The following is a 27,197-nucleotide window of genomic DNA, read 5'->3' on the forward strand; positions in this document are numbered from 1 at the left end:
CACACCTCCAGGCTGTGTAAGGCCTATTTGACCAAAAAGGAGAGTGATGAAGAGGGCACGATAAAACCTATTCCCCCTCAGGAGACTGAAAAGATGGGTCCTCAGATCCTCAAAAGGTTCTACAGCTGCACCATCGAGAGCATTCAGACTTTTTGCATCACTGTCTGGTATGGCAACCACTTGACCTCCAACCGCAAGGCACTACAGGGGGTGGTGCGTACGGCCCAGTACATCACTGGCGCAAAGCTTCCTGCCATCCAGGACCTCTATACCAGGCGGTGTCAGAGGAAGGCGAATGCACCAATTTGTAAGTCGCTCTGGATAAGAGCGTCTGCTAAATGACTTAAATGTAATGTAATGTAATGAAGGCCCTAAAAATTGTCAGACTCCAGCCACCCTAGTCATAGACTGTTCTCTCTGCTACCGCATGGCAAGGGGTACCGGAACGCCATGTCTAGGTCCAAGAAGCTTCTAAACAGTTTTTTACTTCCAAGCCATAAGACTAATGAAAATCTAATGAAATGGCTACGCAGACTGTTTGCATTGCCCCCTCTTCCCCTTTTACACCGCTTCTACTCTGTTGTTATCATATATGCATAGTCACTTTAATAACTCTACCTACATGTATATACAGTTGAAGTCGGAAGTTTACATACACATTAGCGAAATACATTTCAACTCAGTTTCACAATTCCTGACATTTAATCCTAGTAAAAATGCCCTGTTTTAAGGCAGTTAGGATCACCACTTAATTTTAAGAATGTGAAATGTCAGAATAATAGCAGAGAGAATGATTTATTTTCAGCTTTTATTTCTTTCATCACATTCCCAGTGGGTCAGAAGTCTACATACACTCAATTGGTATTTAGTATCATTGCCTTTAAATTGTTGAACTTGAGTCAAACGTTTCAGGTAGCCTTCCACAAGCTTCCCACAATTGTTGGGTGAATTTTGGCCCATTCCTCCTGACAGCTCGTGTAACGGAGTCAGAATTGTAGGCCTCCTTGCTCACACACGCCTTTTCAGTTCTGCCCACACATTTTCTATAGAATTGAGGTCAGGGCTTTGTGATGGCTACTCCAATACCTTGACTTTGTTGTCCTTAAGCCATTTTGCCACTACTTTGGAAGTATGCTTGGGGTCATTGTCCATTTGGAAGACCCATTTGCGACCAAGCTTTAACTTCCTGACTGATGTCTTGAGATGTTGCTTCAATATATCCACATAATTTTCTTTCCTCATGATGCCATCTATTTTGTGAAGTGCACCAGTCCTTCGTGCAGCAAAGCACCCCCACAACATGATGCTGCCACCACCTGTGGGTCACGGTTGGGATGGTGTTCATTGGCTTGCAAGCCTCCCTCTTTTTCCTCCAAACATAACAATGGGCATTATGACCAAACACTTCCTTTTTGTTTCATCAGACCAAAGGACATTTCTTCAAAAAGTACCATCTTTGTCCCCATGTGCAGATGCAAACCGTAGTCTGGCTTTTTTTATGGCGGTTTTGGAGCAGTGACTTCTTTCTTTCTGAGCGGCCTTTCAGGTTATGTCGATATAGGACTCGTTTTACTGTGGATATAGATACTTTCGTACCTGTTTCCTCCAGCATCTTCACAAGGTCCTTTGCTGTTGTTCTGGGATTAATTTGCACTTTTTGCACCAAAATACATTAATCTCTAGGAGACAGAACGTGTTTCCTTCCTGAGTGGTATGACAGCTGTGTGGTCAAAGTAGATGTCCTAACCGAATTGCCAAAACTATAGTTTGTTAAGAAGACATTTGTGGAGTGGTTGAAAAACTAGTTTTAAAGACTACAGCCTATGTGTATGTAAACTCCAACTTCAACTGTATTACCTCAACTGTACCGGTACCCCCCTGTATATGGTCTCACTATTGTTATTTTACTGCTGCTCTTTAATTACTTGTTGCTTTCATTTTTTATTCTGATTGTTTTTTTTAACTGCACTGTTGGTTAGGGGCTCGTAAGTAAACATTTCACTCTAAGGTCTACATTGGTTGTATTTGATGAAGTACAACATCAGATGACCTAGCCTCCACAATCCCCCGACCTCAAACCAATTAAGATGGTTTGGGATGAGTTGAACTGCAGAGTGAAGGAAAACAGCCAACTAGTGCTCAGCATATGTGGGAACTTTCCAGGTGAAGCTAGTTGAGAGAATGCCAAGTGTGTGCAAAGCTGTCATCAAGGCAAAGGGTGGCTACTTTGAAGAAACTCAAATCTAAAATATATGTTGATTTGTTTAACACTTTTTTTGGTTACTACATGACTCCATATGTGTTATTTAATAGTTTTGACGTCTTCACTATTATTCTACAATGTAGAAAAACCCTTGAATGGGTAGGTTTGTCCAAACTTTTGACTGGCACTGTACAATCATTAAAAATGACAGTGACTTCGGTAAGTATTCACAGCCCTTGAATTTGGTTGTGTTACAACCTGAATTTAAAATGTATTAATTTGCCATTGTGTGTCACTGGCCTACACAAAATACCCCCTAATGTCAAATTGGAAAGAAGTACTCAACCCCTTTGTTATGGCAAGCCTAAATAAGTTCAGGAGTAAAAATGTGCTTAACAAGTCACATACTAAGTTGCATGGACTCACTCTGTGTGCAATAATAGTGTTTAACATTATTTTTTAATAACTACCTCATCGCTGTATCCCACATATACGGTGAATTTCGGGAAGTATTCAGACCCTTTGACTTTTTCCACATTTCAAATCAAATCAAATGTATTTGTCACATACACATGGTTAGCAGATGTTAATGCGAGTGTAGCGAAATGCTTGTGCTTCTAGTTCCGACAATGCAGTAATAACCAACGAGTAATCGAACCTAACAATTCCAAAACTACTACCTTATACACACAAGTGTAAAGGGATAAAGAATATGTACATAAAGATATGAATGAGTGATGGTATAGAACGTCATAGGCAAGATGCAGTAGATGGTTTCGAGTACAGTATATACACTCACTTACGTTACAGGGGCGGCAGGTAGCCTAGTGGTTAGAGCGTTGGACCAGTGGCCGAAAGACTGCTAGATCGAATCCTCTAGCCGACAAGGTAAACATCTGTTGTTCAGGGGCAGAACAAGGCAGTTAACCCACTGTTCCTAAGCCGCCGTTGTAAATAAGAATTTGTTCTTAACTGACAACCCGCTTGGAGTTTGCCAAAAGGCACCTAAAGGACCCTCACACCATGAGAAACAAGACTCTCTGGTCTGATAAAACCAAGATTGAACTCTTTGGCTTAAATGCCAAGAGTCACGTCTGGAGGAAACCTGGCACCATCCCTACGGTGAAGCATTGTGGTGGCAGCATCATGCTGTGGGGATATTTTTCAGCGGCAGGGACTGGGAGACTAGTCAGGATCGAGGGAAAGATAAACAGAGCGAAGTACAGAGAGATACTTGATGAAAACCTGCTCCAAAGCACTCAGGATCTCAGGCTGGGGCAAAGGTTCACCTTCCAACAGGACAACGACCCTAAGCAGACAGCCAACAACACAGGAGTGTCTTCGGCACAAGTCTCTGAATGTCCTTGAGTGGCCCAGCCAGAGCCTAGACTTGAACCCAATCGAACATCTGTGCAGCAACGCTCCCCATCCAACCTAACAGAGTGAAAAATGGGAGAAACTCCCCAAATAAATGTGTGCCAAGCTTGTAGCGTCATACCCAAGAAGACTTGAGGCTGTAATCACTGCCAAAGGTTCTTCAACAAAGTACTGAGTGAAGGGTCTGAATACTTATGTAAAATGTGATATTTCCAAACCTGTTTTTGCTTTATCATTATGGGGTACTGTGTGTATATTGATGAGAGAAAAAAACGATTGAATACATTTTAGAGTAAGGCTGTAACGTAACAAAATGTGGAAAAAGTCAAGAGGTCTGAATACTTTCCAAATGCACTGTACAGGCCTCAATCCACACCAAAGCAATATTATAATTGGAAAGTCACAATGTTGGTTAAGACGACTTAGGACTAACCCAAAGTCACTTAGAAGTAACCCAACGGGGGGGATTTAGACTTTTGTGCATTAGTATTTACTGATTGCTGGAAACAGTGAAGACAATTGCACACATTTCTCTTCTGATCAAAACAATGTCTTAAGATTCTGTGAACAAAACAGTTAACAGTGAATTTTGTATTCACGGATGATATTGGTTTTTAAAGGTTGGCAAAAGGGGATCTAAGATATTCAACAGGCACAAAGGCTAAAAAAAAATATCATAAATTCTATAAATGTATTTGAGCACTTGCTCATTGCTGTTTCAACAGATCAGAAAATGCTTGTACGTGATTGAGAAAAATGTATGTGTCATGAAAGGAGTGTGGATGTTTGACCCGACCAAGGAGTTTCATATACCGACTGAACGGGAGCTGGTAATTATATACACTGCTCAAAAAAATAAAGGGAACACTTAAACAACACAATGTAACTCCAAGTCAATCACACTTCTGTGAAATCAAACTGTCCACTTAGGAAGCAACACTGATTGACAATAAATTGCACATGCTGTTGTGCAAATGGAATAGACAACAGGTGGAAATTATAGGCAATTAGCAAGACACCCCCAATAAAGGAGTGGTTCTGCAGGTGGTGACCACAGACCACTTCTCAGTTCCTATGCTTCCTGGCTGATGTTTTGGTCACTTTTGAATGCTGGCGGTGCTTTCACTCTAGTGGTAGCATGAGACGGAGTCTACAACCCACACAAGTGGCTCAGGTAGTGCAGCTCATCCAGGATGGCACATCAATGCGAGCTGTGGCAAGAAGGTTTGCTGTGTCTGTCAGCGTAGTGTCCAAAGCATGGAGGCGCTACCAGGAGACAGGCCAGTACATCAGGAGACGTGGAGGAGGCCGTAGGAGGGCAACAACCCAGCAGCAGGACCGCTACCTCCGCCTGTGCGGAGGAGGAGCAGGAGGAGAACTGCCAGAGCCCAGCAAAATGACCTCCAGCAAGCCACAAATGTCCATGTGTCTGCTCAAACGGTCAGAAACAGACTCCATGAGGGTGGTATGAGGGCCCGGCGTCCACAGGTGGGGTTTGTGCTTACAGCCCAACACCGTGCAGGACGTTTGGCATTTGCCAGAGAACACCAAGATTGGCAAATTCGCCACTGGCGCCCTGTGCTCTTCACAGATGAAAGCAGGTTCACACTGAGCACATGTGACAGGCGTGACAGAGTCTGGAGATGCCGTGGAGAACGTTCTGCTACCTGCAACATCCTCCAGCATGACCGGTTTGGCAGTGGGTTAGTCATGGTGTGGGGTGGCATTTCTTTCCTCCATGTGCTCGCCAGAGGTAGCCTGACTGCCATTAGGTACCGAGATGAGATCCTCAGACCCCTTGTGAGACCATATGCTGATGCGGTTGGCCCTGGGTTCCTCCTAATGCAAGACAATGCTAGACCTCATGTGGCTGGAGTGTGTCAGCAGTTCCTGCAAGAGGAAGGCATTGATGCTATGGACTGGCCCGCCCGTTCCCCAGACCTGAATCCAATTGAGCACATCTGGGACATCATGTCTCGCTCCATCCACCAACGCCACGTTGCACCACAGACTGTCCAGGAGTTGGCAGATGCTTTAGTCCAGGTCTGGGAGGAGATCCCTCAGGAGACCATCCGCCACCTCATCAGGAGCATGCCCAGGCGTTGTAGGGAGGTCATACAGGCACGTGGAGGCCACACACACTACTGAGCCTCAGTTTGACTTGTTTTAAGGACATTACATCAAAGTTGGATCAGCCTGTAGTGTGGTTTTCCACTTTAATTTTGAGTGTGACTCCAAATCCAGACCTCCATGGGTTGATAAATTTGATTTCCATTGATCATTTTTGTGTGATTTTGTTGTCAGCACATTCAACTATGTAAAGAAAAAAGTATTTAATAAGAATATTTCATTCATTCAGATCTAGGATGTGTTATTTTAGTGTTCCCTTTATTTTTTTGAGCAGTGTATTTTTTTACTCCTCTGGTCTTGCCTGAGTCCTCTTTGTCCGGGACCGAGTAAAAATGTATCCGACACTGAGACAAGACCGAGACACTCAATATGTGGTCTTGAGTCCAGACTTGAGAACGGTCTCGAGCACGACAACACTGAGTAGTAGTTTAAAGGATAATAAATATTTATAATTGTGGTGCAGTTTGTTATCGCATTAATTCAGGCAATTTATCGCAATATGGACCAACTCTAGTATAGTATAGCGCCTCAACCATAGAAATAGAATGACTAGAATGGAATGTAATTCTATTTCTATGGCCTATTTCCATTGACACTGCTGTTCAGAGCCAGACTGTTCTGCAACAGACAGGAAAGACTGACGAATAGCCTACAACTGTATTGTACATGTTTTGTTGGATACTCTAGGTAGCTAGCTACATACAGTACAGTAGCTGATAGGGATTGGATGACATATCAAATGCTTAGAAAATTAAAATGCATGAATGTGATGGTTCTCTCTGTGCACGTGCAGCGCTCATAGTCAAGCCAAAAACAATTTATAAAAGGCATTACAATACTCTACTCTACTCACAGTACTGTACTCGGTACTGTTTTGTACTTTACTCTACCCACTGTACTGTATGATCCAATGATGGTTACAGTAAATGGAAAGAGAGGGGGCTCATGGCTAGGTGTCCGTAAGAGCTGGGAGAGGTAATGAGTTTGAATTAATTCATAATTCATAAACAAAATTGACATCAGTAAAATCACTATAGGTCTACCATTGGTAGGTCTACCATTACTTGTTACTTCTGTAAGGGAGAGACATTAGAAAATATATTAAAGATGTGGGTTTTTGGTAACAGAATTACAAGGCAACATATCTTACAGAAGGTAAACAATTTCTTCTACACTATAGATAAGTGTTGATATTAGTTGGTAGGGGTCTTTACGTCAACATGATTGTGCTTCGATTCATTTGATTCCCTTTAAAACTTGTTCTGGTAGATGTTGTCTAAGAACCCCTTTCCATCTGTTCATCGAGAAAATGAAACCATGAACTTATGCCATATTTTTAAGATGGAAAATTGTCCAAAAACATATCATTGACTTCATTTACCAAAAACATGGCCCAAACATTCCTTTGTTCTTAGAGCTGCGTGGAGACCAAATACAGCGTGGAGACCAAATACAGCGCTGCACATTAGTTCCTCACGGAGTGAACTTTCGCTGCGCTCACATGGATCATACTGGGGTTACAGATGAGGAAAAAAAGACCTAAATCTGCCGTTGGCACCCAGTCAAATTAGGCCGAAGGTTGCCTTGATAAATCTGGTTCATTCTCTTAAATGAAATACAATGACTGTTATTGCATTAGCTGGGGGTGTTGTTTGAAATGTCTGATACAACATACGTTGGTGACATAGCTTTCAACCCACTGCATACCCCTTACAAAATAACATTTTCATGTGCACGGTGTGCTATTAGCATGCTAACACCCACTAAGGCAGACTGGTAGAATAACTAGCATAGCTAGCCATCGCTAGAATTCACTGGTTGAAGTTAAAGTAACTTTAGTGTAATGGAGTTGACTGGTGACATGAATATACAGTACAAGTCAAAAGTTTGGACACACCTACTCATTCAAGGGTATTTCTTTATTTTTACTATTTTCTACATTGAATAATCATTTGTGAACTCATCAAAACTATGAAATAACAATATGAAATCATGTAGTAACCAAAAAAGTGTAAAACAAATCTAAATATATTTTAGATTCTCATCTCAAACCATCTCAATTGGGTTGAGGTTGGGTGAGTGTGGAGGCCAGGTCATCTGATGCAGCACTCCATCACCCTGCTTTTTGGTCAAATAGCCCTTACACAGCCTGGAGGTGTGTTGGGTCATTGTCCTGTTGAAAAACAAATTATAGTCCCACTAAGCGCAAACCAGAAGGGATGGCGTATTCTTGCAGAATGCTGTGGTAGCCATGCTGGTTAATCACAATCAGTGTCACCGGCAAAGCATCCCCACACCATCACACCTCCTCCATGCTTCACGTTGGGAACCACACATGCAAAGATCATCCATTCACCTGATCTGCGTCTCACAAAAACAGGGAGGTTAGAACCAAAAATCTCAAATTTGGACTCAATCAGACCAAAGGACAGATTTCCATCGGTCTAATGTCTATTGCTTGTGTTTCTTGGCCCAAGCAAGTCTCTTGTTATTATTGGTGTCCTTTGGTAGTGGTTTCTTTGAAAAACGTTGACCATGAAGGCCTGATTCACAGTCTCCTCTGAAAAGTTGATGTTGGGATGTGTCTGTTACTTGAACCCTGTGAAGAATTTATTTGGGCTGCAATTTCTGAGGCTGGTAACTCTAATGAACTTATCCTCTGCAGCAGAGGTAACTCTGGGTCTTCCTTTCCTGTGGCTGTCCTCATGAGAGACAGTTTCATCATAGCGCTTGATGGTTTTTGGGACTGCACTAGAAGAAACTTTCAAAATTCTTGACATTTTCCAGATTGACTGACCTTCATGTCTTAAAGTAATGATGGAATGTAATTTCTCTTTGCTTTTTTGAGCTGTTCTTGCCATAATATGAACTTGTTTTTTTACCAAATAGGGCTATCTTCTGTATACCACCCCTACCTTGTCACAACACAACTGATTGGCTCAAATGCATTAAGAAGGAAAGAAATTCCACAAATGAACAAGGCACACCTGTTAATTGAAATGCATTCCAGGTGACTACCTCATGAAGCTGGTTGAGAGAATGCCAAGAGTTTGCAAAGTTGTCATAGAGGCAAAGGGTGGCTACTTTGAAGGATCTCAAATATATTTTTTATTTGTTTAACACTTTTTTGGTTAATACATGATTCCATGTGTTATTTCATAGTTTTGTCTTCACTATTATTTTACAATGTAGAAAATAGAAAAATAAAGAAAAACCCTTGAATAGGTAGGTATGTCCAAACTTTTGACTGGTACTGTATTTCAATGGAACGAAGGTATACCCAAACTCGCTTCAGCCCATCTTAAATGAAAAAGGGGAAATCAGGTACTAGACTGAGGGACTTGAAAATCCCCAAAACATTCCTTACCCCAGGATACTCCAACTGGTGTCTTTCCAGGTTAATAAAAAAAGGAGCGCTCTGTTGCAGCATAAATCTGATCGTTTACTTGTCCCGTCAATAAATCTACCAGATTTACGCAGCAACAGAGTGTGCTCCTTTTCTTTATTCTCCCGGGTTATCACCAGTTGAAGTATCCTGGGGTAAGGAATGTTTGCGCATGTGCCAGGTGAAATGTCAACCTCAGTACATGCGCTCCAAAAAGTCGGGTAAATAATAGTGTCTTGTGGATATTTAAAAAAAACATGTCGACCAGCTGAAGGACCAACCACACAGACAACAACATGCGGTAGAGTATGTTCAAACGTAATTTCATTAAACATTCTGTGCTTTGTTATTTGGCAACCTCGTCCCTAAGCAGGAGAAAGTGGTGCACCCTGCCAGAGACTAACAGTAGCCAGCCAGATAGAGTAAGGATGGTCACGTAACCTGGCAGTAGCTCATTTATGTGTTCATCAACACAAGGGTGTGATGTGTTTCACTAGAAAACCATTAGCGTGCATACTTTTAGCAGGTGGTGCAAAGGCCGATATTAATAATGTTGCATAAATAGACATTACCATTGACAGCTGGCAAATATGACGAGGCCAGTTATCACTTTTTGAGCCATTTGACAACTCTTGATGCTTGCTCGAGCGAGTTAGCAGGGCTAGCTTTTGCTGCGCTTTTGCACGGCACAAAGACGAGAGATATAAAGCTAGCAGGCTACAGAGCATAGCGTGAAATATATTACCTGCGGACTGTCCTCGAATGTCTCCTCTATCGGTAATTTATCTATTCCAGGCATGGCTATAGCTAGCTATTTCAATTCGTATCAATATGAACTGTAATATGTCAATAAGAAACAAAAGAGCTGACAATCACTCCCACTGAATTTTTTTCCCTTTACAGATAGATCCACAACACCCCAAACAGCTCCTCCCACATGCGGATATGGGACACACTTGGAGCGGTAGTCACTAGTTACCTCAGTCATCAAGTCATAATTATGGCTAAACCACAGAGTTTCTAAACCCAGAGGCGCAACATCTCGATACTTCCGGGAACTTGCGAGTTTGAGAAGTCAATATGAGAAGTGAAAAAAGATTCCGTAGTTGTTCATTTTCTGGAAATCTAAAGGCACAACCTACATTCGAGCCAATGTCTTATGTAGTTGAACATGATATTACTTCAACCTCGTGAAAGTGACAAACTGACTTTAAATCGAAGGAGTGCCCTTGATTTGACGGCCTGCACATGAACAATTTGGCGAGAAACTACCATTAAATCCATGCCTGCATTCCAGACACTTAAAAAATACACCCTATCCCCTCAGCCCTCAAATTAAGTGGACACTTCTGATGACGTCACATGACTTCGGACGAGTATATACTTGCAGGGCAAGGGAGGAAGGAATGATTTTTAAATGGACCGCCCTTGCCTGGAAATTCGTAACTCATTCATCCCGGGATGATTGTGTTTTCAGCCACCGGTAGGTTGTGGTTGCTTTATATGCGCTACAGTCAATTTTGATTGCATGTCTACTTATATAAACTATATAATTATTAATATACACCTACTGTATGATAGCTAGCAAATTAACTAACTAATGTTAGCCTGCTTAGCTGGAACTTCTGAAGAAGGAAAATGTTTTTATTTTTTAAAAATCCAAAAGCTAACCATACAAAAACAATTTATTTTATGAGATGTGTTTGTGCCATCATGTGCATTAGCAGCACTTGACTTACTCTTGACTTCTCCATATTGCCGTTGAGGTTTTAAGTTTTGGCTGACTTTTCTTACTGGATGTACAATCATCGTGAATGGAATTATGGGGTGTTTCAGGCCCCGAAGGGAACATAATTGTACACTTGCAAACTCAATCAAGAAATGAGGGCTGAGGGGCTTACGTTGCGAACTTCCCTTGTTTGGCTAATAGTTTGGACCGACGTCCAAGATGGTGACAGAGATTCCGCCAAGGGCATCAGCGAGATTAAGTGGACGAGGGTGTCTTTTATGAGTTTGAAACGCAGCCCATGTCAAACAATAAGCGGTTTGTAAAAGAGCATGAATGAGCGTGTACATGCTAGAATTCTTCTTCGATGAGGTTTAACGGAGGTTGGCATACAATACATTCCCTTCTGCACACTTCTCACACCTAGGAACCTCCCTCCTACACACTACTGCCATATGCCCATAAGCTTGACACCTGTAACAATGTAATGTATTCGGTACAAAATCTTGTACAGGATAACTTACAGTTGAAGTCAGAAGTTTACATACACCTTATCCAAATACATTTAAACTCAGTCTTTTACCATTCCTGACATGTAATCCTTGTAAACATTCCCTGTCTTAGGTCAGTTAGGATCACTGCTTTATTTTAAGAATGTGAAATGTCAGAATAATAGTAGAGTGATTTTATTTCAACTTTTATTTCTTTCATCACATTCCCAGTGTGTCAGAAGTTTACCAGGTCAGGTCTTCATAGCAGATTTTGAAAAGGCATTTGATAAAGTACAACTAGAATGTATATATAAATGCATGGACTACTTTAATTTTGGTGAATCTCTTATACAAAGGGTTAAAGTTATGTACAGCAACCCCAGATGTAAAATAGTAAATAATGGTTACTTTTCAAAAATATAAATCAACTTACCATAATTCATTTCAATAGAAAGTTAGCAAAAATAGATAAGATTCTGCAACCATGGAGAGGTAAATACTTGTCTATTTATGGAAAAATCTAATTGATGAACTCTGGTCCTATCACAGTTTACTTACTTACTAATGGCAATGCCTACTCCGGATGACTCGTTTTTTAAATCATATGAGCAAAAAATATTTCATTTTATTTGGAATGCTAAACCAGACAAAAATTAAACGTGTTTATTTATACAATGAATATGAGTTTGGGGGGATACAATTATTAAATATTAAAGCTTTAAACCTCTCACTAAAAGTTTCACTCATACATAAGTTATACTTAAACCCCAAATGCTTCTCTAGCAGATTATTAAGAAAGGCTCATCCTTTGTTCAAAAATTGCCTTTTTGCCTTCATACAGATTAAAACTTCTCATTTCCGACAAAAATAAATGGGTTGCAAAATAAATGGGAGGAGATTTTCGATGTACCAATTCCATGGCACATATACAATTCTTGCCACCAACAGAGTGCTTATATATGGGGCATACAACAATCTCATCTCTGTAGATTTTGTTGCGAAAAGACAGAATCAATAGATTTATTCTGGTATTGCCCCTCGTCAGAAGTTTACATTCACCTTAACCAAATACATTTAAACTCAGTTTTTCACAATTCCTGACATTTCATCCTAGTAACAAATCCCTGTCTTAGGTCAGTTAAGATCACCACTTTATTTTAAAATGTGAAATGTCAGAATAATAGCGAAGAGAATGATTTATTTCAGCTTTTATTTCCTTCATCACATTCCCAGTGGGTCAGAAGTTTACATACGCTCAATTAGTATTTGGTAGCATTGCCTTTAAATTGTTTAACTTGGGTCAAACGTTTCGGGTAGCCTTCCACAAGCTTCCCACAATAAGTTGGGTGAATTTTGGCCCATTCTTCCTACCAGAGCTGGTGTAACTGAGTCCGGTTTGTAGGCCTCCTTGCTCACACACGCGTGTTCATTTCTGCCCACAAATTTTCTATAGGCTTGAGGTCAGGGCTTTGTGATGGCCACTCCAATACCTTGACTTTGTTCGCCTTTGGAAGTATGCTTGGGGTCATTGTCCGTTTGGAAGACCCATTTGTGACCAAGCTTCAACTTCCTGACTGATGTCTTGAGATGTTGCTTCAATATATCCACAACATTTTCTTTCTTCATGGTGCCATCTATTTTGTGAAGTGCACCAGTCTCTCCTGCAGCAAAGCACCCCCACAACATGATGCTGCCACCCCCGTGTTTCACGGTTGGGTGGTGTTCTTCAGCTTGTAAGCCTCCCCCTTTTTCCTCCAAACATAACAATGGTCATTATGGCCAAACTGTTCTATTTTTGTTTCATCAGACCAGAGGACATTTCTCCAAAAAGTATGATCTTTGTCTCCATGTGCAGTTGCAAACAGTAGTCTGGCTTTTTTATGGTGGTTTTGGAGCAGTGGCTTCTTCCTTGCTGAGTGGCCTTTCAGGTTATGTCGATATAGGACTCGTTTTACTGAGGATAATATAGATACTTTTGTACATGTTTCCTCCAGCGTCTTCACATGGTCATTTGCTGTTGTTCTGGGATTAAGTTTAACTTTTCGCACCAAAGTACATTCATCTCTAGGAGACAGAACGCGTCTCCTTCCTGAGTGGTATGACGGCTGCATGGTCCCATGGTGTTTATACTTGCATACTATTGTTTGTACAGATGAACGTGGTACCTTTGGGCATTTCGAAATTGCTCCGACGGATGAACCAGACTTGTGGAGGTCTACATTTTTTTCTGAGGTCTTGGCTGTTTTCTTCTGGTTTTCCCATGATGCCAAGCAAAGAGGCACTGAGTTTTGAAGGTAGGCCTTGAAATACATCCACAGGTACACCTCCAATTGACTCAAATTATGTCAATTAGCCTATCAGAAGCTTCTGAAGCCATGACATCACTTTCTGGAATTTTCCAAGATGTTTAAAGGCACGGTCAACTTAGTGTATGTAAATTCTGACCCACTGGAATTGTGATACAGTGAAAATATCTGTCTGTAAACAATTGTTGGAAAAATTACTTGTGTCATTCACAAAGTAGATGTCCTAACCGACTTGCCAAAACTATAGTTTGTTAACAAGAAATTTGTGGAGTGGTTGAAAAACAAGTTTTAATGACTTCAACCTAAGTGCATGTAAACCTCCGACTTCAACTGTAGCTTGTCTCTGGTCACAGGTTCAGGAATAGTAAAAAAAAATCACAACATGCACATAATTAACCTTACAAATAGCAGTGTTGGGTGATTTTGAAAGCCATAGGCAGTCAATAAATAATATAATAATACTTGTGGGAAAGGTTTTTATCGTTAGCTCACAATTTGTGGATAATATATGATAGGTTCAAAAATTGTCTAAAACATCGCAGCACAATTAAAAATATATGGCACATGGAAACCAAACGAGGGTGGTCTATGGTGATAGGTGGGATGGGCTAAGATTGGCTGAAGGTTGGGATTAAAGAGTTTGTTTGGTATTGTATTATTGTTATGTGACTGCTTTATATAAAATTACCATGTATATGTAAAATGTATGTCTATGTTACAAAAAAGCTGTAAAAAACTAAGATATTTGTCCTAGAGGAGGGGGTGGTGGAGGGGTTAATAAAAAATAAACAAAATATTAAAAACACAGTGTGCCTTAGAAAACAGTGGACTCCTGTTTGATTTCAGTTTACTGCGATCAGAATCTCCTCTGGTGGTGATGAATCGGTAGTAATTTAAAAAATATATATATATTTCCATCAACCGTATGCTCACCTTTCTTGAAACGGGGTACACTGTATCATATCCAACCAATTTCAACCTGATTGGATATCGTCGTCTCATTCAATTTAACTAAGAAGTAAAAATTGACAGACTTACCTTTTCAGGTGGATCTTTGTGAATTATATGCAAATTCATTGGTCTCTACAAATAAGACAATTTAAACTTTTCCAAATTAACCTAGATCCCACACTATGCTTTCAGGTTAATTAAAGATTAACTCCAAAATAGCCTATACAGGTTTGATTTATCATTAACATTGATTAATCAATTCAATTTGCTTTAGCAAGATCATTGAGTCCAACTCCCACTTCACTGATCTAGTATTGACGGAAGTCCCGCCTTCACGGGAATCCCATGTGGTTTCAGCCCTCAGGGAAAAGTGACCCCTGCTGGTAAAGATTAAAAACAAAATGTTCCATTGAGGTCCAACGTTGTCTCACATTTGTAAGAAGTGGTTCATCTTCTGATATCCAGCCAATCTCCACTGATTGGATATCGTTGTATCATTCCCCTTAACTAAGAAGTAAATTGCCGAACAAATCTTGTCAGGTGACCATAATATCCAAATGGATTTCTTTCTGTCTATGAGACAATCTAAACGTTCCTACATTAACCTAGATCCCACAGCACTGTCTTCAGGTTAATTAAAGTGGAATTCCCAAATAGTCTATACAGGTTTGATTTATCTGCACTACCTGGTTCGAATCCAGGCTGCATCACATATGGCCGTGATTGGGAGTCCCATAGGACGGTGCACAATTGGCCCAGCGTCGTCCGGGTTTCGCTGGGGTAGGCCGTCATTGTAAATAAAAATTTGTTCTTAACTGACGTGCCTAGTTAAATAAAGGGTCAATAGATTTTTTTTCATGTGCGCTTAGAGTATGTCAGCGCACATTGTGGTCCCATTGTGCACGTTGTGGGTCCCCCCCCAGAGGGGCGATCACCAACCAGGACATCCCCTGGCCACTCTTGTGGTGGTTTGCAGGGGGGGGGGGGCTGCTATGCTGATCCACAAACCAGGACATTTCTTATGGTGGGTTGCAACTTGCAGGATCCTTCCAAGTTGAATCCATCAGAGGGGGACTGTCATGACTCTACTGTGAGGATTCGTAGGATCAGGTTGCAGTGGGTCAGCTCTACAGCGCCCTCTCTCTCCTGCAGAGGGTGAGAGGGATGAAGTTGGCCCGGTTTTATGACTTAACAACCAGATCATAAATACCTGCCTTGATCTCTGCAGTATTGAAAATGGAATGTCTGAGTGTTACAACAGAGAGACACTTGGCCAAAACTTTAACATCAAAAGTTTGGACATTGAAACAATATTTCTAATGTAAATAATGTGGGAAATGTTTGGTGGGGCTCGAAACAATAATCATGTCAAATAAGTCATTAAGGACGGTGTAACCAAATAACGGTAACTCTACAAATGTCTATATCCCAGTTATTAGATTTATATCTAAATGTTGTGGAATTTATATTATTAAATATTAAACTATTGGTGAGAAGATTAAATGTGATTTTAGTTTTTCATGTCAGTAACCAAGCTCACGCGAGCACAGACATTATGCAAAAAGGAGGGAACACCCCTTTTGCCAGAGTGCTTATAAAGGACTCCTAAAGAATTAAAATATTAGACCAGTGGTTCTCAATCCTGGTCCTGGGGATCAAAACTGGTGCATATTTGTGTTTTTGCTCTAGCACTACACACCTGATTCAAATCATCAAAGCCATTTGATGAGTTGATCATTTGAATCAGCTGTGTAGTACTAGGGCAAAAACAAAAATGTGCACCCCTTTGGGTCCCAAGGACCAGGATTGAGAACCAGTGTATGAGACCGAAACATGCCGGGTTGCTGCCGGTGTGGACAGTGGTCTTAGCTGTACCCTGAATAATCAACCATTTAGACCAGAGAACGTGAGGATCATCCACAGGTTGGAATCTCTACAGACCAGACAGCGCTGAGAAATGGTTTAAAAATAAAGATCAGTATAAACCATGGTTTAAGACTACAATACCAGAAAATGGTTAAACCCTTTGAAACTCTCTCGAAGAAGACTACACAGGGACATTCAGTCTGCAGCTGTTTATGCACTTTTAGCCTAGGAAACTCAGCCTGAAGATGAGAGACAAAGAACAATTTCCTCTCACCACTATAGGTATCTATTATAATCAAACAGAGTGGAGCACAAGGCCTGCTGAACACCGCGTGGTACACTTCTGGAGACCTGTTCTGACAGACACTCCAAGACCAAGAAGCTATGACTAGACATGGTGACCTCTGGTGGACAACCAGAGACTTTCTGTCAAACTATTCGTCACAGACTGATCAGGTGATTTCACCAGAGAGAGACTACAAAGACATACAAGCATAAATATGTACATTGCATTTCTAAATACGAATGAGCGGTTGTTAGGGTGTGAAATATCCATATTTACGATGAGCGTATTCAACTGTATGTGCGAAAGTTGAATTCCTTTGTCTCTCCTCCCGCTCTTTCTTTCCCCACCCCTTTGAATTGTGTACCAAGCCGTCATATCAGGTTAGTCCACTAGGGACTTTTCATTGCATTGTTAGTAATCAACATATAATATATCCTGTGTGTGTGTTTATGTAATTCTATGTGATTTAGTTAGTTAGTAAATAAATAATTAAGCCAATTTGTGTATCACTGATTCATCATGGAGACTAGGGTTTGTGCAGATTTATAGGATATTTTGACGTTCAGAATGAGACGGAAATAGGAGCAAATGATTGATGAATGACGGATAGTATATTGACATATTCTGATATTTTTGAGTTCATTCGGGAAATGGTAACTCATTAAATACATTTTCCCGTGGTGCCCCAGATGACTTTCATAGCAGCCACATTGTATAATTCCTTCTTGCCTTCATGTGCTGTCCTCTCACCTTTTCCCTTTCCTTGTGGACTTCAGTCAACATATACTGAACAGAAATAAACACAACATGTAATGTGTTGGTCCCATTTTTAATGACCTGAAATAAATTATCCCAGAAATGTTCCATGCGCACAAAAAGCTTTTCTTTTAAATTTGTTTATATCCCTGTTAGTGAGCATTTCTCCTTTGCCTTGTTAATCCATCTACCTGACAGGTGTGGCATATCAAAAAGCTGATTAAACATGATCATTACACAAAAGCCCCTCTAAAATGTGCAGTTTTGTCACACAGATGCCACAGATGTCAAGTTTTGAGGGAGCATGCAATTGGCTTGCTGAATGCAGGAATATCCACCAGAGCTGTTGCCAGAGAATTGAATGTTCATTTCTCTACCATAAGCCAACTCCAATGTAATTTTAGAGAATTTGGCAGTATGTCCAACCGGCCTCACAACCGTAGACCACGTGTAACCACGCCAGCCCAGGACCTCCACATCCGTCTTCTTCACCTGCAGGATCTCTGAGACCAGCCACTCGGACAGCTGATGAAACTGAGGTGTATATCTGTCTGTGTTAAAGCCCTTTTGTGGGGGAAAACAAATTCTGATTGCCTGGGCTGCTCCCCTGCCCAGTCATGTGAAATCCATAGATTAGGACCTAAAGAATTTATGTCAATTGACTTATTTCGTTACATGAACTGTAGAAAGAAAAATTGTTGAAATTGTTCCATGTTGAATTTATATTTTTGTTCAGTATAGCTACTACAACTAACACATTAGTGAACCTGCTACAATCATGCAGTGCAGTGTAAAGTCAGCAGCAAGCAGTTTAGCAGTCAAGTCAGCGGGCCGCGATGGCAATAAATTAATAAAACTTACCTTGACATGGAAGAGTTCCAGTGTTAGATTGCCAGCTAGCTAACATAGCATCCCCCTCTGTTTGAGCCGTGTTAACTAGCTAGCTAAGTAAATGGGGAAAAAATACACCTAAATATAGCTATAGTTCTCTCTCTTGTCTTCATTTTTAATGAATGCCTTTTTTAAAACTGTTCAACTCTGGTCTTTCCCTGACTTTGAGTCAACTACTCACCACATTTTATGCACTGCAGTGCTAGCTAGCTGTAGCATATGCTTTCAGTACTAGATTAATTATCTGATTCATTCTATTGGTTGGACAACATGTCAGTTCATGCTGCAAGAGTTCTGATAGGTTGGAGGACGTCCTCTATAAATTGTTCTAATTACTGTGTAAGTCTTCTATGGAAGGGGGTGACAAGCATGCTCCTCCAGGTTTTGTATTGCCTATGTACCCAGAAGAGAACGAAAACTAGCTGTCCTCCGGCTACACCATGGTGCTACCCTACAGAGTGTAATAGACCTTCATTGTAGAACAGTGTGTTTTAATAAATGATTTAGTACATGAAAATATTTAGTATAGTTTTATCTAAAAATGATAACTTTTTAATGTTTCACTATGTTTTATTTTTATGAAATTCACTGAGGAGGATGGTCCTCCCCTTCCTCCTCTGAGGAGCCTCCACTTTTAGCGACAGAGAAGACCTCATCAAGACTATTAATTCCTGCAGGAATATCCTGCACGTAATCTCTAGTTGACACTGTCAGCTACTGTTCACCAGCGCGATTAGAGACCTGTGCCCAATCCATGAAGAATCCATGTGATGTATTGAAATGAATTGAAGTGTGAAACTTCTTCCCGACCCCTTTCTCTGTCTTATCTAGCCACTGATTACACTTTAGCTAGCTAGTTAGCAGGGCAGTAGATCAAACAATTATTTTGTATTACTTAGCCTAGATACTGTAATTGTTTGTACAGTATGTTGACTTTGGTGTTCATTTCAAAACATTTTTCAAAAGGGAGAAGACCTCTATAACTCTGGCCATGTGGAAAAGTGCAGCTATAGTGAGGGGCAACTTACTGGTTTGGTCAGGGCCAGCATGAGGGATAAAGTTTCTCCTGTGTCAGTGAGTGTAGCTACTTTGAGCAACTTAGCAATACAATGTATACAACGTTCGACAAGTGCATTTTCAGTGGAATGGCATGGCTCCTTGAACTTGAGCCAGAACAACCGCTACCCTCCCTGTCATTCCTGTCTGTTAAAAAACAAGGGCGCCTTGCTGGTATGGCACTGTTGGTGGAGCAGCATGAGGCTATTCGACAGGCAACTTTTGGACAGCGCACCAACCCCAACTGGCACACCATGATCTGAAATAATGTGTTGAGTAACAAGCTTGATGTAGTCATTGCGTGCTATAAATGTGGGACCAAATACTTAACTTTTTACTACTTTAATACACATACTAGTAAATTTGTCCCAATATTTTTGGTCCTAAAATAAGGGGACTATGTACAAAAAGTGCTGTAATTTCTAAATGGTTCACCCGATATGGATGAAGATACCATCAGCACTTTAACTTCATTGATTTCAAATCCAAACTTAGGGAGTACAGAGTCAACAGAAAAAAAAATGCTTCACTGTCCCAATAATTACGGAGGGCCTGATAGTACTGTAGAGCTCTCTTACTTGCACACAATATAGCTGGCCTCTAGGGGTTCACTGCTCTGCAACACCACAACCCAACACATCCCACTCAGCTTTAGGATCTTAGTGAAACATTTATTATTGTTTGTTTCAGGTGTGTTAGGCCGAGGCCAGAGTGACAACCAACAGTTTGGCAGACCCCCAGGGCCAGGACTGAGCAACCTAGCAGCTAGGGATTGCCTAAACAAGTCTCCCCTGACCGTGGGCATGTTTTCGATACAGACTCCTTATAAGGCATCCAGACCTTATGAAAGTTGCACAGTATACCCTTAATTTGTAATAAATACATTTCTGACATTCATTGTGACATTGTGAGAGGATAACCAATCTTCCAATTAATGGCAATGCATTTCTTAGACACTATAAATGCTAGGTGACACAGTTTCTTCTGATAAGAGTCTCCAGTATCAACATTTCCAAGCAAACAAAAACCCTAACCCTAACCCTAAAACAGGAAGAAGGGAGAATCTGTATACATGCTGAGATAAAATAACATACTCTTTCCCAGAATTTGGTTAGCCTTTACAAGAGTATAACATATTTAAATACAGTCCATTTGGAAAGTATTCAGACCCCTTGACTTTTTCCACATTTTGTCACGTTACAGCCTTACTGTACAATTGATTAAATGTTTATTTCCCCTCATCAACCTAAACACAATACCCCATAATGCAAATGTTTTTAAAAAAACGCTGAAATATGACATTTACATAAGTATTCAGACCCTTTACTCAGTACTTTGTTGAAGCACATTTGGCAGCGATTACAGCCTAGAGTATTCTTGGGTATGACGCTACAAGATTGGCACACCTGTATTTGGGGAGTTTCTTCCATTCTCTGCAGATCCTCTCAAGCTCTGTCAGGTTGGATGGGAAGCATCGCTGCACAGTTATTTTCAAGTCTCTCCAGAGATATTCAATCGGGTTCAACTCTGGGCTCTGGCTGGGCCATTCAAGGACATTCAGAGACTTGTCCCAAAGCCACTCCTGTGTTGTCTTGGCTGTGTGCTTGGTGTCATTGTCCTGTCGGAAGGTGAACCGTCGCCCTAGCCTGAGGTCCTGAGCATTCTGGAGCAAGTTTCAACAAGGACCTCTCTGTACTGTCATCTTTCCCTCGATCCTGACTAGTCTCCCAGTCCCTGCCGCTGAAAAACATCCCCACAGCATGATGCTGCCACAACTATGCTTCACCGTAGGGATGGTGCCAGGTTTCCTCCAGATGTGACGCTTGGCATACAGGCCAAAGAGTTTGATCTTGGTTTCATTGGACCAGAGAATCTTGTTTCTTGTTTTAGCAAACTCCAAGCGGGCTGTCATGTGCCTCTTAGAGTGGCTTCCGTCTGGCCACTCTACCATAAAGGCCTGATTGTTGGAGTGCTGCAGAGATGGATGTCCTTCTGGAAGATTCTCCCATCGCCACAGATGAATTCTGGAGCTCCTTCAGTGTAACCATCGGGTTCTTGGTCAACTTCCTGACCAAGGCCTTGCTACCCCGATTGCTCAGTTTGGCCCGGGCGGCCAGCCAGCTCTAGGAAGAATCATGGTTGTTCCAAACTTCTTCTATTTAAGAATGGTGGAGGCCACTGTGTTCTTGGGACCTTCTGTTTTTGGTGTCCCTTCTCCAGATCTGTTCCTCGACACAATCCTGTCTCGGAGCTCTACGGATAATTATTTTGACCTCATGGCTTGTTTTTTGCTCTGACGTGCACTGTCAACTGTGGGATCTTATGTAGAATTTACCACAGGTGGACTCCAATCAAGTTGTAGAAACATCAAGGATGATCAATGGAAACAGGATGCACCTGAGCTCAATTTAGAGTCTCATTGCAAAGGTTTTGAATACTTGTGTAAATAAGGTATTTCTGTTTTTAATTTTTAATACATTTGCAAACATTTATAAAATCCTGTTTTAACTTCGTCATTACGGGGTATTGTGTGCAGATTGAGGAGGAACAATATTTATTTAATCAATTTTAAGAATAAGGCAAACGTAATAAAATGTGGAAAAAGTAAAAGGGTCTGAATACTTTCCAAATGCACTGTTTGTCCCCTCTTGGGGCGGCAGCGTAGCCTAGTGGTTAGAGCGTTGGACTAGTAACCGGAAGGTTGCAAGTTCAAACCCCCGAGCTGACAAGTCGTTCTGCCCCTGAACAGTCGTTCCTAGGCCGTCATTGAAAATAAGAATTTGTTCTTAACTGACTTGCCTAGTTAAATAAAGGTAAAATAAATAAAATTGTGTTTTACACCTCCAGCAGAGAAATTACATTTCTGAGTGCTTGATATTCAGTTTCATAGTCAAATGGTACGTTCTATGAATGGTATTAAACTACAGTCATTTATGGCTGAGATTATATGAACATGGCTAGGCATTCAAACACATCTGTATCCATTCATCATCATCAATAGTGTCTCCCAGTTCTTCCTCACATTTTTGTTTGACATGTTTTGTGTCATCGGGAAAAGCCTCTATCAACCCTTTATACAATTTGGAAATCAATTTGAGGTTTGTCAGTCTGCCTTAAAATAGTTTCAAACTGTGAAGCTTCTGGCTTGTCCAGTGTTTGCTGCACAGAGAGAGATATGGCCATGGGAATCGTGTCCAATATGTTCCCATACAGTGGTTGTCACTAGTTACCATAGCCACAATGTCATAAACACTGCCTATTTCTAAAATGTATCTATTTAAAATTTCATTTTAAACCTAACATGCTGAGTACACCGACCACACGAGTGCACCATCGAGCTCATGTTGATTTTGTCCATCCACACCAGATGGGTCGAAACACATAAAACGTTCATGGACATTTAGCTAGCAAGCTCACAGTTGCTAGCTAATTTGTCCTGCAATATAAACATTGGGTTGTTATTTTACCTGAAATATACAAGGTCCTTGTTTTTGCTGGATCTTTGTAGAATATCGATCCATTTTGTCACCAAAATGTGTTCTCTACTCCAACAATTAATCTACAAGTAAAAGGGAAAGCAGTCAGTTTCTAGCAATCTCTCCTGGTTCAGTCTTCTGTGGATTTATATGGCTGTTTGCAATCAACTTTAAGGTGCATTACTGCAACCAACTGGACTGGGGTGTGGACCTCATTCATCTTTCAATCAGCCATGTCGGTATATGCTCCTAAAAACCAATGAGGAGATGGGAGATACGGGACTTGCAGCGCTTGTTGACGCGCATGAGCAGTTTGGATGACATGATTGAATAACATGTATGTGTACATTTATTTTCAATGCTCGCGCACGCAACAGAGCCGGTGTGGTCAGCATGTAACTCTAACCTTAACCACACTGCTAACCTTACGCCTAACCTTAAATTAAGACCAAAAAGCTCATCTTTATTTTCATAAATTTGGACTTTGTGGCTGTGCTATTTAGTGGAAACCCCAAATGGCCGCCAGGGTGGTAATGGACAAAATCTGCAAGACACTATAGCCAAATATACATCTTTCGACATGCCCTAGCTGTGTGTGAAATGTGATGCTCTATCACAAAGTTCCCCCAACAATTGTGTAGCCTCTGGTTAATGGTCAAAAAGATCTTAATATGACCCCCATGAAGATCTTAAAAGTACTTTATGATCAGGATTATTGTCTACAATATCTTGTGTTTTTTTTTTGGTGGGTAGATAACATTACAAAGTCATTTTGATATTGTTTGGAATGATTTTACTGTATTTCCTTCTAACAGGAAAGGCTGCTATTTTACAGTAAACAAATTGACAAACAAACTGACTTTCAGCACGCTTATAGGGAAGGACATTCAACAAGCACAGCACTTACACAAATTATTGATGATTGGCTGGGAGAAATTGATAATTAAAAAAATTGGGGGCTATTTTTTTAAATTTCAGTGCGGCTTTTGATATTATCGATCATATTCTGCTGCTGGAAAAACAAATGTGTTATGGCTTTACACCCACTGCTTTATTGTGGATAAAGAGTTACCTGTCTAACAGAACACAGAGGGTTTTCTTTAACCATTTGACACATGCAATCACATATTTGTGATCATTGTTGAGTGGTCCCTGCAGCTCAAATATGTGATTGAAACAGTAGCAACAGAACGTATGACACAACAAAGGAGTCTAAACACCATTGTTGTCTGAACAGCATCTAAATATTGTATTGTATTGATGGAAAATAAAGGTCTTTATCTTTAGTCCTCAATTTGACCTTTTATTGTGAAAAATAAACACAAACTTCATCATCTAAGCATCACACGGAACACATCCACAGCCAAACTCATTCCATAAACCAGTCTAAATAACAAGTTGCGCTGACAAAAAAACAAAACATAATTTTGCAACCTAATAGCTAGACTAGTTTACAATATACCACATATCTGGTGAGCACAAGGGACTAAATGTAAAGGGACTAATGTAATGCCGCATTCAGAACAACTGGAAGCTCGGAAATCTCCGACTTCAGTGATTTCAAAACGACTGTGATCGCTGAAAAAAAAATGAACTCAGACTGGAAAACATAGATTTGAACGGTAATCCAAATCGGAATTCCAACTCTGGGCTCTTTCTAGAGCTCCAACTTTCCGACCTGAAGATCACTGATGTCATGAATTTACCTTGTATTTTTCAGTGTGCCCAGTTGTTTTGAACCAACATAAGAGGCAAATAAACAAAGTCAAAGATGGCTCCGCCCATTGCCCAGAAAATAGCAATTTAGTTTGGCCACTTTTCAGCATATTACAAATCTAAGGGGGGCATTTCAGGTGCATGAGGGCTGGAAATGGGGGAAGGTATCGTGGGGGGCCGCAGCCCGTCTGGTGTTCAACCTTCCCAAGTTCTCTCACGTCAACCCGCTCCTCCGCTCTCTCCACTGGCTTCCAGTTGAAGCTCGCATCCGCTACAAGACCATGGTGCTTGCCTACGGAGCTGTGAGGGGATCGGCACCTCAGTACCTCCAGGCTCTGATCAGGCCCTACACCCAAACAAGGGCACTGCGTTCATCCACCTCTGGCCTGCTCGCCTCCCTACCACTGAGGAAGTACAGTTCCCGCGCAGCCCAGTCAAAACTGTTCGCTGCTCTGGCCCCCCAATGGTGGAACAAACTCCCTCACGACGCCAGGACAGCGGAGTCAATCACCACCTTCCGGAGACACCTGAAACCCCACCTCTTTCAGGAATACCTAGGATAGGATAAAGTAATCCTTCTCACCCCCCCTCTTGAAAGATTTAGATGCACTATTGTAAAGATGCTGTTCCACTGGATGTCTTAAGGTGAACGCACCAATTTGTAAGTCGCTCTGGATAAGAGCGTCTGCTAAATGACTTAAATGTAAATGTAAATGGATATGATGGAGGAAATATTACTATGATGGGGGATTTATCAATTAATGAGAGGCAAACACAGGAGAAGTTTAAAAGCTGAATAAAAATAACACCCCTGGAAATGGACTCCTGGGCTACATTTCTGAAATGAAAAAGAAAAGTATGTATTACTTGATTTCTAATGCATTCTAGCAATTATGTTTTATCATTTGGCCAAATGGTTGTTGGCTAGGGAAAATATGATTTAGATTATTTCAATCAAATAAACATTTTCCCTAGACAACAAACTTTAGCCTAATCTGTGGACTACTGTAGACCGAAGAGTACGATTTGGTTTGTTAATTTACATAGACTTTTCCTAGGAATGTAATGTATAATTAGTAATACTTGAAGTTTATATATGGAACCACGTTTTGGAAGGAGAGCGATAACATTCAGCCTGTAGATGGCGCCAAAATATAAATTTAGATAATCCTGTCTAGCGCCATAGTTTATGATAACCAATTATATCTACAACCTCGCTTTACTCATGCCACACTCTCTGCACACAATATAGCTGATTACACTCGCACACCATTCAATCTGATCGCACGCACAAACTACCTCACTTTGTTGCTTACAGGACTTTGTCCAACCCCCCTGTTCTCATTATCCTCTGCCTCGACCAGGCTAAAACCTATCCAAGCCATAATGCATTTGATGAGAAATCTTCCTTGCTTGGTGATGAGTCAGGCATCTGTAGGCTACACGTCCAGTGGTGATAAATGAAATATATTTTTCAAAATGAAGAAAAAGTATTTAGGATGCCAGCCTTTCCCGGCCTTAGCCTTATGTAATATATGCTCATTCCCTGCTCGCACTTTTTGTTTGCCACCAGTGTACCACCCTATCTCACACGTGCAGCCCCTCAGACAGGTTAATACCAAAGCCTCTTTCAGATGTTAATACATGTAATATAGATGATGATAATAATTATAAAATTATCAATACTACTGTAGATAGTCACTGCTACTACTATAGGAAGAATGTTTTATGAAGCCTCAGGAAGCAGACATTGCGGTATTGATACAATGAGGGGTGTAGAGAATAGCAGCAAAATGCAGCAATCAAATTCTAGAACAGCAGCATATAATTCTGGTACCGCGTGCAAAAAGAACTCATGCCATTATTAATATTTAGAATTTACGCGTCAAATGGTTAATGGGAGCCTCTTCAACATAATCCGGGTAGAATCAGGAATTCCCCATAGCAGCTGTTTAGGCCCCTTACTTTTTTCAATCTTTATTATCGACAAGCCCCTGGCTTTGAGTAAAGCCTATATATACACAATACATGTTGTAGTACTGCTATATGATGTACTGTTTTATCTTTTTGTCACACCCTGATCTGTTTCACCTGTCTTCGTGCTTGTCTCTACCCCCACCAGGTGTCTCCCATCTCCTCTCATTATCCCCTGTGTACTTATACCTGTGTTCTCTGTTTGTCTGTTTCCAGTTCGTTTTATTCATCAAGCCTACCAGTGTTTTTCCCCCAACCCTGTCTTTTCTATAGTTCCTGTTTTCTAGTTTTTCCGTTTTGTCCATTCTGTCAGCCCTGACCCTGAGACTGCCCGTTGTTCAGTACCTTTTGAAATCTAATCTGGATTACTGACCTCTGCTTGCCCTTGACCTGTCGTTTTGCCTGCCCCCTGTTCTTGTAATAAACTTTTGTTACTTTGACACTGTCTGCATCTGGGTCTTCCCTAAAATGTGATACTTTTGTTTTATATGTAATGTAAGTGCCTTAATGTGTTAAAAAAAGGTTGCAAGATCGAATCCCTGAGCTGACAAGGTAAAAATCTGTCATTCTGCCCCTGAACAAGGCAGATAACCTAGGCCTTCATTGA

The 27,197-nt window shown here is 40.9% G+C and overlaps 1 protein-coding gene across 3 annotated transcripts in view; it reads right to left on the bottom strand.

The window, feature by feature from the left end:
- LOC115135595 (DCC-interacting protein 13-alpha-like) overlaps positions 1-10,031 on the bottom strand; it is a 31,619-nt gene extending 21,588 nt beyond the window's left edge. For all 3 annotated transcript variants that reach the window (XM_065026531.1, XM_065026529.1, XM_029670462.2), the window contains exon 1: positions 9,841-10,031. In XM_065026531.1, the coding sequence (XP_064882603.1) occupies positions 9,841-9,894 (54 nt within the window). In that variant the 5' untranslated portion in view covers positions 9,895-10,031. The remainder of the gene's footprint in view (positions 1-9,840) is intronic.
- Between the last annotated feature and the right edge of the window lie 17,166 nt (positions 10,032-27,197).

The sequence above is a fragment of the Oncorhynchus nerka genome, linkage group LG2 (assembly GCF_034236695.1).
Source record: "Oncorhynchus nerka isolate Pitt River linkage group LG2, Oner_Uvic_2.0, whole genome shotgun sequence".
In the NCBI taxonomy this organism is placed as follows: domain Eukaryota; kingdom Metazoa; phylum Chordata; class Actinopteri; order Salmoniformes; family Salmonidae; genus Oncorhynchus; species Oncorhynchus nerka.